Source organism: Mirounga leonina, unplaced genomic scaffold (genome assembly GCF_011800145.1).
Source record: "Mirounga leonina isolate KUSES-001 unplaced genomic scaffold, KU_Mleo_1.0 Mir_82, whole genome shotgun sequence".
Classification (NCBI taxonomy): domain Eukaryota; kingdom Metazoa; phylum Chordata; class Mammalia; order Carnivora; family Phocidae; genus Mirounga; species Mirounga leonina.
The window spans coordinates 1,954,113-1,969,647 of NW_023270825.1; the positions used below are offsets into that span (position 1 = coordinate 1,954,113).

General features: G+C 47.4%; 1 protein-coding gene across 20 annotated transcripts in view; it reads right to left on the reverse strand.

The window, feature by feature from the left end:
- KLC1 (kinesin light chain 1) overlaps window positions 1-15,535 on the reverse strand; it is a 58,631-nt gene that overhangs the window by 14,448 nt on the left and 28,648 nt on the right. For 10 of the 20 annotated variants that reach the window (XM_034993113.1, XM_034993120.1, XM_034993118.1 and 7 more), the window contains exons 5-12: window positions 11,324-11,411; window positions 10,602-10,703; window positions 8,833-9,006; window positions 8,587-8,686; window positions 5,928-5,977; window positions 5,781-5,848; window positions 5,100-5,208; window positions 2,247-2,381 (exon numbers count right to left, since the gene is read on the reverse strand). In XM_034993113.1, coding sequence (XP_034849004.1) covers window positions 2,247-2,381; window positions 5,100-5,208; window positions 5,781-5,848; window positions 5,928-5,977; window positions 8,587-8,686; window positions 8,833-9,006; window positions 10,602-10,703; window positions 11,324-11,411 — 826 coding nt within the window. Of the gene's footprint in view, window positions 1-2,219; window positions 2,382-5,099; window positions 5,209-5,780; window positions 5,849-5,927; window positions 5,978-8,586; window positions 8,687-8,832; window positions 9,007-10,601; window positions 10,704-11,323; window positions 11,412-15,535 lie in introns of all 20 variants that reach the window. The other 10 variants (XM_034993110.1, XM_034993112.1, XM_034993111.1 and 7 more) reach the window with 2 other exon arrangements.

Genomic DNA, 15,535 nt, shown 5'->3' on the forward strand with positions numbered 1-15,535 from the left:
TCAACCATGTGCCTTGTCATTGCAGGAGCTCCTCACTGCCACTCTGAGGGCCTGAGACATTTAGTCTCACACCTGGACAAAGACCAACGCGGGGGCTGTAGTGGACTCAGATTTAGTTGCACGTGCCTACACCTCAATCAGGCTGACTCAAACCCCGGTGTGCATGTACATGCCTATGCTGCCTCTTCAACAATCACCGCGCGCTTTGAAAATGAAAATTCCAACCAAATGTCGGGAGAGCTCAGCACCACCTTCTCAGAACCTGCGAGCCAGGCCTCCTGCGTAGGCAGGGGTGGGCTGAGCCTGAGCAGGGGCCTCAGGGGCCTGGCGGTGAGCACACCAGCCCGGGCGGCTATCCCCTGGGTAACCTGGGCAGTTCCAGAGTCACGGGCTGCTTGATCTCAGACTCTCTGTGAAGAAAGGGCCCCTTCGGCTGCTCAAAGCGAGTTTGGAACCACTGTACAGGATGACCTAAGATCTGGGATCTAGATTCTTTCATCCAGTGGACCACTGCCAATCGATGAGCCCTGCGATGGAGTCTGTCAGAGACGCAAAGCCTCTAGTGTCCAAGAGTCAAGTAAAAAGGTGTCCAAAGCCCCGTGTGTGAGTGTCCTAAGTGAGAGCATGTCCAAAGCGAGAGAGGAAATGTGAAAGGAAGGAGGGCCAAGCGTGCACTCGGGAGGGGCCGCTTCTGTGATTCCGGCAGCAGGCCTGACAGGAAGCCGCCTACCAGCCCTCCACGGACTGGATGGGAAGCAGCTCTCTCTCACCCCTGAGTCTCAGTCTTGAAGATGGTAACAGAACTCTGCATTGCCAATAATTTTATTATAGGATTGCACAGGAAGATTGACCTAGAAATACTGTCTCAAGAAAAAGTTCCTCCAGAACTTCATTCAAGAGTGTCAAAATCTGCACCCTGGCTTCTACAGACTAGAGAAGGGACATGACCCTCTCCACAAGGCATGCAGGACAACAGGAATCATGGGGAGAGTACAGTACACAGTGTGGCCAGATGCGGGCGAGAGGAGGGCCTAGCCATCATCATTTATGTGTTAGACTACTGCCCAATGGGAGAATGGTCAAAGCAGATGCTGATTGGTTGTCTTGGCACAGGAAACACCAAAGCAAGGCAGTTGCCAGATAAAGACAGTCAAAAAGACGCTCTCTCCCTGAAATTTTGGCCACTACCATTTTTGTAGAAAATGTCTCATCCTTACCAAACCACTCCAGCTATTAGAAAATCCCAAAAATAAATACATTCAAAAAGACAGAGCATAGGAAAACCCAAAATTACTATTTGGCAAAACATATGCACAATTACCTAATCAAACTGCACCTACTGCGACTTCAAAAAAAAAAAAAAATTGATCGTGCACCTAATCCTGCATTCAACTCTCCCTGATAAAAGCAAAATTCCAAAGACACCAGCTCAACGTACAAAAGTATTACCCATGTGTGACCAACGTTCACTAGAAAAAAATGTCCAGGAGGCCACATGCTCTTTGGCAACCACTGGATAAACAGCAGTGGTGAAAATCTCCATCAAGTCAAACCAGTGAAACCCAGAGGTAGAGCCAGGAGCGACATGTTCCAAACACGGGCACGTGTTCTGGATCCGAAAACCTCTGGCAGAGGACTGTGAAGAGAGATGAGCTGTGGGACCCTCAGTGGGAACAGGACATTCAGCACCGCGGTGGGCCATGCAGAGCAGCTGCCACAGCCTGTTCTTCTCTAGAGACAAGCTGTGTTCGAAACATCATTTCCCTTTAAGGAATTTAAATCTCACAAAATCTACAGCAGCCTGGTCAGTGAAATTAGGAGCACTGGAGTTAGCAATGAAAATGGGTAAGTTAAAAAAGCGAGTTAGTTTTCTGCCACACTAATCCTAACATTAAAATAAAACCAGGTTATGGATTATGGCTCTAAATAACCAGGACACTCAATCAGCATTTAAGTGCTCAAAGTTAAGCCAAACAGCTTTCATGGGTCCCTAAAGAAAAGAAAATGACCACTTTGAACAAACAGACTTCATTATTAGCAGAAGATAAGCACTTACAAAAAGCTTAATTCATACTCAATTTGAAAAAAGGACAGTGTCTAGCATGTAAGCCCGGAGGAAACTGCGGGACAGCACTCCTGCTGGGAGCGTGGCCCAGGCGGCCTCCCGGCGACAGACAAGCGCCTGCCTGCGCACGCTGGCGGCTGTGTACTGTACTTACCCCGTTCCACTCTACGCTCATACTCACTTCCTCCCCTCCGTCAGGGCCGCTCTCGTACTTGACCACGTCCACGTTCAGGCTCTCCCGGCTCCTGCGCTTCTCCATGTTCTCAGGGTCATTCAGCACTTCAGCTACTCTCTGTTTGTGAACATTGTCAAGACCCTGGGAGCCAGGCAAGGGGGAAAGGGTTGGAGCCATTAGAACTGAACCTTGATGAAGGGCTTCTAAGACAGCTAAGCTTCACCCGGGGGAAGAAAAACACGAAAACAGTCCTTAGACACAGAAGAGTGCTTCTCAGGAATATAGACTTAAGACTTACACATTTCACCCTCTGTAAAGTTTACGTCAAATTTAAAAAAGAAAACAAATATTGGGCCCCCGTGAGTGATTTGCACACTTAAAGTATTTACAAGGAAACGTACGGATGTATACAAATTTGAAATGCTCTGCCCAGAAGAGGCCTGGTGGACAGAGCGATGGAGGTGATGTGCCCGAGAGCAATGACCATTCATGACGGGATCTGGGAGGCAGGCACACAAGCGTACAATTCTCTCCACTTCTCTGCTTGCCAAGTCTCACGGAAGGATGCTGGGAAAACGCCCCAACGCGCCCCCCCCGCCCACGTCAGGGAGCGAGGAGAGCTCCAAGCTCTCACCTCATTTCGGCACGGAGGGCCCGCGCACGCTCGAGCTAAAACATCGCTGAGCTACAACATGGCAGAGACTGCTCTCCATGTGCGTTTCAGTTCGAATGACCCAGACGCAACACGTTCCATATTCTAACTGGGATTTTAAGCCCAGCAGCCGGGGCAAGTACGGCACTGGTACCGACTTCCATAGTGTCCTCCTCGAAAGGCACACCCCTCCGGCACACGGTATACCACTGTGACTTGACGGTAAGGCCGACTGTGGGCCCTCACCCGGCAGGAGGACACCGTTCCCGGCAGAGCACAGACCTTCCTTTACATTTCTACAACTCCTGGGGCGCCTGGGGGGCTCAGATGGTTAAGCGTCTGCCTTCGGCTCGGGTCATGACCCCAGCGTCCTGGGATCGAGCCCCACATTGGGCTCCCTGCCCGGCGGGAAGCCTGCTTCTCCCTCTCCCACTCCCCCTGCTTGTGTTCCCTCTCTCGCTGTGTCTCTGTCAAACAAATAAATAAAATCTTTAAAACAAACAAACAAATAAATTTCTACAACTCCTGATCCCCCAGATTCGGCTCGTTTGATACACACCATCCCAGCACTTGAAAACAAAGCCCGAACTGTGGGCACGACTCCTGTAGATGAGTGGCCACCGCACTCCAGAACCAGGTGGGCACCAAGACCGCCTAAGCCACCCTCCACCCCGGGGCGGCGCACGCACAGCCAGACCCCCGGCAGGGCTGCCGACGCCCCAGGGCGCTCTCCCCGACGCAGCCCTCCAGAGTCAGACGACCCCCGAAGGATGACGGGACCGAAGACAGGCTCTGCAGGGGCTACCCCACCTCCACCGGGTCTGCTCTCATCATTCCGCATGGACTCTTTCGAAAGAGAAGAATCCTCAGGCATATGTGGGTAATTTTAATCCCAAACAGTGATCAGCACCGACATCTATACCACTGAGGAAGGGAAAAACTCACACCTGCCTCTCCAATCCTCAAAATAGAAACCGAAACCACACCTGTCCTCTTCATAGTTTTACCTGTTTATGCACAGGGACACACACACACGCAGAGCAATACATTTACTCATTACTCTGAAACCTCCTCCTTACAGGGCAACAAGTAGGCCTTTTCCGCGTTTCCTCACAAACAGCATCTCAGCCTAACTACAACCTCTCAGCGGAGGGAGGAAAGCGCTTCGGCAGCTGTACGTTTACCTTCCGAAGCAGCCACGGGGTCCGCACCATCCAACTACACCCCCACCGGCGGCACCCGGGAGCTCCCAGTGCGCCGTCCGTCCCTCACACCTGCGACTTTGTCTGCTTTTTGATTCGCGCCATCCTCTTGGGTGTGAAGTGGTACCTTGCTGCAGTCTGATTTGCATTTCCCTAATGACGAAGGACGCTGGTATCTTTTCATGTGCTTGTGGGCATTCGTGTGCCATCTTCAGAGAAATGTCTATTTAGCTCCTTTGCTCATTTTTAAACTAGGAGATCCTTCTGTCTTTATATATTCTGGATACTAGGTCCTCATCAGATGTGATTTGCAAATACTCCCACCCATTTCTGTGGGTGTCTTCACTTTCTTGATAGTGTCCTAAACGCACAAACATTTCTTTTTTTTTTTTTAAGAAGATTTCATTTTATCTATTTGACAAAGAGAGAGATAGAGCAGGAACACAAGCAGGGGGAGCGGGAGAGGGAGAAGCAGGCCTCCCGCCGAGCAGGGAGCCCGATGCAGGACCCGATCCCAGGACCCCGGGATCATGACCTGAGCCGAAGGCAGACGCTTAACGACTCAGCCACCCAGGCGCCCCTGTTTATTTATTTTTAAGATTTATTTATTTATTTGAGAGACACAACGAGAGAGGGAACACAAGCAGGTGGAGTGGGAGAGGGAGAGGCAGGCTCCCCACAGAGCAGGGAGCCCGACGTGGGGCTCGATCCCAGGACCCTGGGATCATGACCTGAGCCAAAGGCAGACGCTTAACGACTGAGCCACCCAGGCGCCCCGCACAAACATTTCTAATTTTGGTGAATCTAATTGATCGAGTTTTTCTTTTGCTGCTTATGCTTTCGGCGTCATAGTTACGGTCTCTTAAAACAATATAATTTTCTTTGCGCAAACTAAAATATTAAATATTTCCTACTTCTAAGTCAAGCTCTCGACAAGTTACATAAAAGAGTCATTACACTCAAAGGCCTAACAGGTGAGTTAAAAACAGAAGGCAGGTCACTGACCTGTTTGCGGGACCTCATGGCTGCTTCTTCCAATGTTTCTGCAGCTTCAAATTTGCCCTGACGTCTGTAAAGTGCCCCAAGGTTTTTCAAAGTGGTTGTAACAGTCGGACTGTAAGAAAGCACAGGATACACAGAACTATTAAATTCAAGTTTCAGAACTACTATCAATAGCACAAAATCTAAAGCACTAACAGACATAAGTATGTGAGAAGTATTTTTGAAATTTCTACAGTACTTTAATCGTAAAGTTCTAGTAAGTTCTTCTTCCGTAACAGACAGACCCTGTGCTTCACCTATACTTCAGTGAGCTGTGTGTAGGCACGTTACCTCATCTACAAAGTTACGGGAGTGTGCACACGCACCACCTGGAGGAACTTCCACGTTCAGTCATTTACAAGCTGCCCTTAAAGCACTAGCACCTTCCAGGGCAGTTCTGTTTCTTCAGTTAAAAGGACATACCTATCGGGGCACCTGGGTGGCTCAGTCAGTTGAGCATCCAACTCTTTGATTTCAGCTCAGGTCATGATCTCAGGATTGTGAGATCGAGCACCGTGTCAGGCTCTGCGCTCAGCGTGGAGTCCACTTGTCCCTCTCCCTCCTTGTCTGCCCCTCCCCCTGCTCACTCACTCGCTCTTGCTCTATCTAAAATAAAAAAAAAATCTTAAAGAAAAAAAGACATACCTATCAACTTTGCAGGCTTTGTACCAGCCGCCATACTCTCCAAAAGATGTCCCGTCCTTTTGCTTTCCCTAAAATATAACAAGTGAATAATTATCTTTAAAGCAATATATCCAATTTAGACAATCTCCCAAAACAGTGTATTCTTACTTTGCATTCTTCTCTTTCTTCAGCATGCATCCAAATGGGTTTATTTTCATCTAGGGGAGAAAAAATAACATACTATAAAATTGAAGCATGATAGGGCCCACTGAGTAGAGGCTGTCAAGTTTCAATGATTGCAAGGTTTTTGTTTCTCATGTGATCCTTCTCAGGTGTTACTTCTTACAACTTGGACAGAGGAAGTTCACGGTGGAGCCTATGAGGGCGGAAGAAACAAGCAGATGGCCGTTCACATGCAGCGCTGTCAACAGAAGACACACAATCCAACGTACCTACACAGGGCAGGCAGCCGTCAAAGATGCTGACAAACGCTTGGGCCCCTACGATGAGACTTCTAATGCTAGAATGCTCACAGAACGCTGGGCAGTATTTAGAATTTGAGAAAGGCAGCATTAAACAAAAGTCTAAAAAAAGGGTAAGATGCTGGGAGCAAAGTGGAGAAAGATACTAATCAATATTCTCTTAAAGTCTTAACTTTTGAGAACCTTAACCATACCACTCCATCTAAAGTTTCTAAACAACCAGTGTGCCCACACCATGGAGAACAAGCAATCTCAAAAGTGAAATTTCTGAAAAATTTTTATGCTATGAAAAATACTTGAGGTGGGGCGCCTGGGTGGCTCAGTCGTTGGGCATCTGCCTTCGGCTCAGGTCGTGATCTCGGGGTCCTGGGATCGAGCCCCGCATCAGGCTCCCTGCTCTGCGGGAAGCCAGCTCCTCCCTCTCCCACTCCCCCTGCTTGTGGTGTTCCCTCTCTCGCCGTGTCTCTGTCAAATAAATAAAATCTTTAAAAAAAAAAAAAAAAAGAAAGAAAGAAAAATACCAGAGGTACAAGTAGGGAAAATAAGTATACAGGACTGTATGTAAAATATGGTTTTAAATATGTAAATCCATCAGCACAGAAAGACACAAATGTTAAAAAATGTATCTAGGTGCTGAAATCATTGGTGATTTTCACGTGCTATCTCTGCATGAATTTTCAAGGATTCTCGCAATGAGGACCTATTTCAGTTTCCAGGGGAAGAAACCTGTGCTCACACCCAGTCCAGCCACTCACTAACAACCAAACCTTGGACCAGTCACTTCATCTACAGTGTCCTCACTCCTAAAACGGGTAAAGGTTTGACCCACTTCACCGGACTGTTCAGAAAATTAAACGTGATCACACACTGAGACCGCCCCTCGGAAAGACTAGTACATAGCTAGTCGAATGATTATCACTTGCCGTGTCACAGAAGAAAATGAAAACCCATTTCGAATATTGGTTCTAGGAGAGTGAACGGTATGTAAAGCTTACTAACAGTCCTGTGAGTGCAGTCAGAGCTTTACTGAAATAATTCTATTGCTAGAACAGCCAAGTGCCCAGCAAGCTAACAGGGCGGGGTTCCCAGACAACCCAGCAGGGGACGCGCTGAGAGCAGCAGAGGCCCCTGGGAGACTGAAGGTCACGCGCTGACAGCAACAGGACACTTCTGCATCTTGCTGAAAGAAAAAACGGCTTCTGTCCTATGTTTAAACATTTGTATGGAGGGCAAATCCAAACGCAGGAAAACTGCTTTTAACTAGAACTCAACTGGACTTCATGCTACTACTTTTATCAAAAAGCAGCTAGCAAATCATAAGGGAATAAGTATTCCCCAAGAACAGAGTTTTCTAAAAGCAGCATTAAGGAAATGCCCTGGAATCACTACAAAATCCGCATGGCCTCTGCAGTTAGGTGAGGATATTTGCCCCAGCCCACAACAACTGCAAACAGAATCCACGCTCACAATGGTGAGCCTGGGGCATTACTGTGTTCTGAGAATAAAGAGAGATTTACTGTTCCACTTATTAACAGAGGGAAAAAAACCTAACACGCTTCAAAGATTTTTCACAAGTGGTTTCTAGAAACTCTATAAATGAAAACATTCAGCAAAACCTCTTTCCCTACGCATCCTGAGGTTTCCTGCACAGCAGTAACAACTGTCCTCATTCCGAAAGCCTTATGTAACACCTGATGCAGGGGGAAAATGCCTTATGTAATACACACGCATTGTTTTACTGAGCACTTTAAATCCTATATTTATTCCAAAACTGTACATTAAGTACCTAAGGAATATGGAGACAGGCCTTGGCTCTTTTAGACAAATAACCCAGCAGGCCTGGGATGGGGTCAACCATTTGCATTTCTGACAGGTCACACATGGTGCGGATACTTCTGGTCCCTGCCGGCAATTTGAGAACCAGGATAACAGAATAATTCCAGGAAGTGCTGATGCCTCCAGAGAGGCTTTCTGGAGTTGGTGCTCTGAGTTCTGCACAAAGCAAGCCTGGACTCTGGAGAGGGCAACTCAGAGAGATGTGGGGCAGGTGGCCCATCACCCCTGACCACAAGGCACGCGACCCCACTGAGTAACTGGTGACCAGGGCAAGGATGCAGGTGTTCACCGTGTTGGATGGTGAATGAATGAATGAGCCTATGACCACTCAGACTGTGCCACATCCTCTCCTCTCAGCGCTATCTGCAAAATCATTTCTAAAATTCAAACTGAATTCTACCTTAAAAATATGATGATGACTTGGGTATTACCAAGTTCCAGCTGGAAATCACCATTTTTAATGCATCCTAACAACCGTGTCTGCTTAGAAGCGGTAGTATAGTCCTTACCATCTACAGAACCAAACTCCCTTTCGTGTGCACGAGTGAGAATCTCTTTGTACAGTGTTTCTGCTTGCTTGAATTTTCCTTGCTTCAGATAGCAGGATGCCTTAAAATAAAATAAAGTACTTAGTAATTTCATATGTAAATGAAACACACATTCTTATCTACAGATTAAATGACAAAACAAAGCTCAGAGTTCAAAAAAGGAAGCAGTTCTGGCTCTACCCATAGACTGCACCTCTGTCCACGTACCAGGTTATTTTTCGTTTTGGCCACATTGGGGTCATCGGGCCCCAGTTTTGTTTGGTAGATCTCGAGGGCTCTTTGATAATAATATTCTACTTCCTCGTACTTGCCCTGATTCTGGCACAGTAAGGCCAAGTTATTTAACTGCTTGGCAACGTCGGGGTGATCCTTTCCCAAAACCTGAGAACAAAAAAGTGTGTATCAGAAACACCGATCTGTTTCAGTGCCATCCAGTCCGTTCTCCACCCACTATGAGAAGGGTCCTTCTCAACACAAACATGGCTGTGCCCAACGCCCAGGCTCACAGTCCCGTGCTCTGCACTAAGAAAAACAGCCAGAACTCATACTCTTGGCAGGTGGGAGGAGACTGTACTGATATCCCTACACACTCTCAACTTTTTATCCTTACAGTAACCCCACACGGGGACTGGCACAGGGGGCATTAGTATGCACAGCCTGAAACCAGGAAATGGTTGTATAAAGGTTATGTCAGTATGACCCCCAAGTTCTGGAAGAGCCCTTTCTGACTTGAGCTATTACACAAGACTCTTCCCTATGGGTGCAAGCATTCAAAGGGAATCTCCAGCTCTTGCATTCAGCCTACATATACCTTCCCACTAAGACCCAGAGGTCCTGGGCGCCTGGGTGGCTCAGTTGGTTAAGCGACTGCCTTCGGCTCAGGTCATGATCCTAGAGTCCCGGGATCGAGTCCCACATCAGGCTCCCTGCTCAGCGGGGGGTCTGCTTCTCCCTCTGCCCTCTTCCCTCTCGTGCTCTCTGTCTCTCATTCTCTCTCTCTCAAATAAATAAATAAAATCCTTTAAAAAAAAAAAAAAAAAAAAGACCCAGAGGTCCTCTGCACTCAAAATCTGGCCATTGTAATTCATAAATATCATGCAGACGGTGGCATGAGAAAAGTTTTCCTGCATAATTTGATGATGAGCCCCTTTTATTTCCCCTTTCCCAATTCCTTGCCATATGGCCAAAAATTAAATGTCTCGCAGTATTACTGGTAAATAATCACAGAAAATACCAATTAAAAATACCACCCCTGGTCATTCATGGCCTGGACTTAAACACCGGAGCCTCCCGCCTGCTGAGATTAACAAGCCACATTTTCCCCAACACCTAATTAGCAGAGGCTGCAGTGGCTGGCATGAATACCCATGACACCGGGGCGCCTGGGTGGCTCAGTCATTAAGCGTCTGCCTTCGGCTCAGGTCATGATCCCGGGGTCCTGGGATCGAGCCCCGCATCGGGCTCCCTGCTCCGCGGGAAGCCTGTTTCTCCTTCTCCACGTCCAGTCCTCAGGAGCTCCTCCTCCTGCAGTCATTTCTAGGCCACATCAGGCCGGGAGGGCACGAAGACTGAACCCACTCCTTTTTTTTTTTTTTAAGATTTATTTATTTTTGAGAGAGAGAGAGAGCAGCGTGTGCGCGTGGGCAGGAGGGGCAGAGAATCTCAAGCAGACTCCGCACTGTGCGCAGAGCTCGATGCAGGGCTCCATCTCACGACCCTGAGATCACGACCTGAGCCAAAACCAAGACTCGGACGCTTGTGACTGAGCCACCCAGGTGCCCCTGAACACCCACTCACTCCTCTTAAACACCGGTCTGAATGGGCTCATCTGCCCGTGTTTTGTGGGCTGTCCACCTCATCCTTCATCAAATGAGTTATTTTCAGTAAATGGCCAGTCATAATATACCACAGTGGTCATTCCTCAAAACTTAAAACACTGCATCTCAAGACAATGAGCACCCTTCCTTTGCCCTCACCTTTTCTCTGATCTCCAGAGCTCTTTTACACAGCGGTTCGGCCTCTTTGTACTTCCCTCTTTTGCCATAAAGAACTGCGAGGTTATTCAGAGTTGCTGCCACCTGCCAACACAGAGGGAAGAGCAGAGAATGGTAAACAACAGCAACAGACAGGACTTCAGATATCACATGCTCATCAATACCCAGGTTGCACAGTGAAGGGCTCTCCACTAAGTGAAGGAACAGGACTTCAGTTAAAAGCAAAAGAGCAATTCACTATATACCACAGATTATACAAAGTAAATTGGAGAATACTAAAATTAAACAATCAACAATAACACCGTGATCTTGATTTTTTAATTTCACTGGAAGCCACAAAGCCAACCCAAACACAGATCTGTTTGCAAATCTGGCCAGATTTTAAGAAAAAGACGATATAAATTCTTTAGAGAAAAATTTACAGAAGTACATGCAATCTGATTTAGGATAAAAAAAATACAGTACGTGATCCACGGCGACGATGAGCAAGTTAACTGTGCGTGCTGACACAGGCTGAACATCAGAGCCACCAGCCCCGAAGCTCAGCACTGGTTCTGAGTAAGTGAAGAGTCCTACCTGCGCCATCTAGTGAAAAGGCAGCTCTTAAACCTTCCCTGTTGAGTTTAATATTAAAATGAGTTGGATAAAAAAATATATTAGGGAAAATGAAATATAAAAAGAAGGAAAGAACCAGATATACACACCGCGGGATGATCTTTGCCCAAAGTTTTCTCACGGATGGCCAAGGCATCGTTCAGTAGATTAGCGGCATCTTTGTATTTATTCTGGTCTCTAAATTGAAAAACATACATTAAGTGTTTTGGCTATAACTTACTACGTCTTTTTAAAATGTAATTTTGAAACTACAGAAATAAGAGTTAAGTTTGGGCTATTTAAAAAATAAAAGTCCACTATTAAAACGATTAAAAACACCTCTAGCGTAGAAGAAAAAGACTCTACCAATAACGTGAGCTTGGAATCAGGCCCGATTAGCTTTGGAACCTGGCCCTCCCCTCCAGGTCATGGGGACGACACTGCCCCTACACCACACAGAGTACGGGAGCTGGTCCAGAAGGTCGGCCAGAGCTTCACCTGCTATCAGACAAAACGGACCCCAGGGTCTGAGCCCAGGCTCTGCCAGTTAATGGCTACAAGGCTTTGGGATATTAAGCAGGCTCCCCACAGTCCCCCACGACCCATCTAGGAAGTGTATTACCTAACTCACAGAGTTGCTCCAAGAAGCTAATGATACGCTACCTGTATAATGAAAAAGCTTGTTAAAAATAAATACATTATAATGTCTTAATCTGGTACACAATTTGCCACCGTTTGCTTGAGTGAGGAGGAAGGAGGAGGCTTTTGACTGCAGTAAGACAGAAAGCCCAGCCTCAGCCGCTGCCCTCCTTGGTTTGTGTACCGACAGTGTGATCACAGCAGAGTTATTTGCTCTGTGAGACTGAGCACACACGTTCCTTAACTGTGTAATAACAGCTGCCCAGCAAGGCTTTGCCCTGCAGAAGCCAGACTGCCCTACAAAACATGGAAAGGGTTAATGGCCCTCTGTACCCTCGGAAGCACACTAATTCTGTCCAAATGTACTGAGATTATTTTCTTCAATTACCCTACTACACATGATAAACTGGCTCAAATGTTTTGTGAAAAGCAGCAAGTATGACAGAAAGTCTCAAGAACTACTATAGTAGAGACAGTTACAACCAGTAACAACAAGAACTACCTAAAAGCGTGTGGCAGCTAAATGAGGCAAGGTGTACTGAGCACTCTTCTAAACTGTGACGGGCCCTAAAATGTCAGGGGCTTTTAATTCATTAGCCAAAGTGAGGTCACACCAAGAGCAACAGCACTGGTTCTCAGGCATGGCCCCAAACCGATGACCGTCACCGTCGGCCAGAACACACTAAAACCAGCCCCGCCCCAGCAACTCTGGCTCTGGGGCCCGCACTCACTTGACTAGCCCACCAGGAAATTCAAACTCAAAATGAAAACAAAAGTATACTACTGCACGCATAAAAATTCTAATAGAAAAATGGGCAAGATGATGGAAGATTCACAGGACACAAATGACAAAAAATACCCAATCAGAGAAATACGAAGGCAACCACAATGCTGTGCTTCTGCATTACTGAAGTGTAGGGTCAAGCCACACTGCACTGGTGGGGACGGTGAGGCTGAAGCAGGGACAGGATGCCACCTTCCTGAGGAGCAGTTTGGCAACAGGTCCCAGGCGTAGACTGTGTAGACTCTAACCCATTTTAGGAACTGATCCTTAAAAAAATCCAAAATCTCAGGAAAAACTTCCAAAAATGTTTATCAGTATATTATGCCCTTCCCCCAAAAGCTTAAAATTAAATGTCCCCTAACACAAGAAAGGTGAGAGGAGTCATAGGCCAGGGTGCAGTCCTGAATATGAATGCGAATATACAGAGAGCTATCCATTTGTTTTTTGACTTTTGACGGACACAGTAACCCCTCAGCCAGAGCATTAAGGGAAAACACCAGACTGCAGCGAAGCCCCGGAATTCCCACTGCCTGACACAGTGGTAAGCGTGGGACCATGGAACAACAACCACCCTACATGCATTTTTTATTTAACTCATTTATAATAATAATATCTAGTGTTGGCCAGAAATTTTCATGTTAGTGCAAACTGTTTCAAGTTTCATTTATTTTAATGATCTCTACGCCCAATGGGGGGCTTGAACTCACGACCCTGAGATCAGGAGTCGGATGCTCTACCGACTGAGCCAACCAGATGCCCCAGTGCATACAAATTAAAAAACCTTTTGGAATGAAACTGGCATCATCCGTCAAGATTTTAAATGTAAATACCCGTGACTAAGGAATCCCTACACTATCGTAACAGTAAAAATCAAATAACCTAAATGTCCATCGACAGGGAAACTGTCAAAAAAGGTGAGGACTAGCCGTGAGACAGTGCGCTACGCCGCCCCTGAAGACGGCAGGCTAACTGCGGGACGAGCACGGGCAGGGCTGTGGGCATGGCGTGAAAGGCCACCTTCCTTCTGGTGGTGTTTTGTTTCGTGAAGAAATCACTCGTCTCTATGAATGGCTGGATCAGTTGGTTTCTTTTCCCTGAGCTGCTCCCTGTCCTCTCCCTCTGCACTGTCCCCCTCCTTGCTCAGACCCCATCTCCGTATCCCTAGGATCCTGCCCTGCCTCCAGGCCCCGGCCGCCATTCTGTCCTGCGCACAATGCCAAAGGGACTCTGGTGAGACCCAAGTAGGAGCCAGCTGCCCCCCACACCAGCACCTCTCAGCACTGCCCACAGGGCCTCCACGGTCAGTCCCAGCTTCTCCCTGCCCCATCTCTTGCAACTGTTCTTCAGGTGCTGTCAGGCTTTGCCAACTAGGTTCAGGAGTTAAGCCCCAAACACACACAACACCCGTTACCATCTCCACGTGCTAAAATCCTACCCATCCTTCGAGGCCCCCTAGAGTGCTGCTCCCACCCTTCCATTAATCCTTCCCTCATCCTCTCAACTGGAAGTAATCTTTCTGTTCCATGAAAACTTTTGTGTTATTTTATTAGCAGAACCCAGTCTCTCTCCTTCTATAACAACATATGAATGTAAACATCCTATCTTCTAAACAAGGTCGTAAGTTCCAATTTAGAGAATGCTATTTGAGCATTTCATGTCTGCCGGGAGACACCACATGTCACATGCCCTATAATCCTCCCTTGGACCTCGGAGTGGATAGTATAACCGTCTCCATTTTAGATTTAAGAAAACTGAGGCTCAGAAAAGCCAAGGGCTCTGGACAACATCCTCTGTCTTGTGGCCGTCTAGCAGAGACACAACCTGAATTCTCCTGACTTTAAATTCAACGTTCGGCTTTCTCCCAAGGACAGGAACCATATGTTCCTTCATCTCTAGGGCCTCACGGGAACCAGCCCAGTCTGACCTACACTTGTGTGTCCAAAAATGTTGAACGGGGACAACCAAACCAATGAGGAAACACGCATCTGGTAATCCCAACCCACAGCAAACAAATCCTGCTGTGAGTAACTTCTCCCTTCTCGGTCCCTACTCACCCACATCTGCTCTAATTCAGGTGAGTTCAGTTCAAAGACACACACAAAGGGCTCCAACACATCACTCTCTGTGCCTCAGGGCAAATTCCTTAATCCCCTTCAACGTGTTCACCCAGGGTCCCTAAATGAGGAAGCATGCTAGAGTGATGTGAGAAGTGGGGACACGGACGCAAGCTGGTCCCCAACTTTCAGGGACACTGTTCTGAGAGAAGACAGAACAAAATTCAAATAACCCCGACGCCAAGTGCAGGGAGAAGCGCCAGAAGAGAAGCAGGGATTAAGGGCTCTGGGGGCACAACAGACGCAAAGGGCAAGTGGAACCTGAGACTCAGAAAGGAGAGAGAGCTGGGCGCCTGGGTGGCTCAGATCATGATCCCAGGGTCCTGGGATCAAGTCCCGCATCGGGCTCCCTGCTCCGCGGGGAGCCTGCTTCTCCCTCTCCCTCTGCCTCTGCCTCTCTCTCTATCTCTCATGAATAAATAAATTAAAAAAAAAAAAAAAGAAGAAAGGAGAGAGAGCTAACAAGGCTCTAGAAGGGTGGGAAGGCTATTCTGGACAAAAGAAACCTGGTACACAGAGTCTGGTGGAAAAAGTTAAGAATTTAGTTTGACCTGAGTGACGGGTGCGTTTGGGCTATTCTAAAGGATGCCCTGGGTGGTTTTGGGCAGCATCCGTTCCACAGGGTGAGATACTCTGCCACAGAGCTTGCTAAATATTTTGAATTTAACCCCTGGCTGTGTGAAGAGACGTGGCCGATGAAGCTGGCGAAGTGGGCTCACACAGGTTTATGGAAACATACTGGGGGCAAGTTCCTCAGAAGGAGCGAAACCAGGGGACATCAGGGG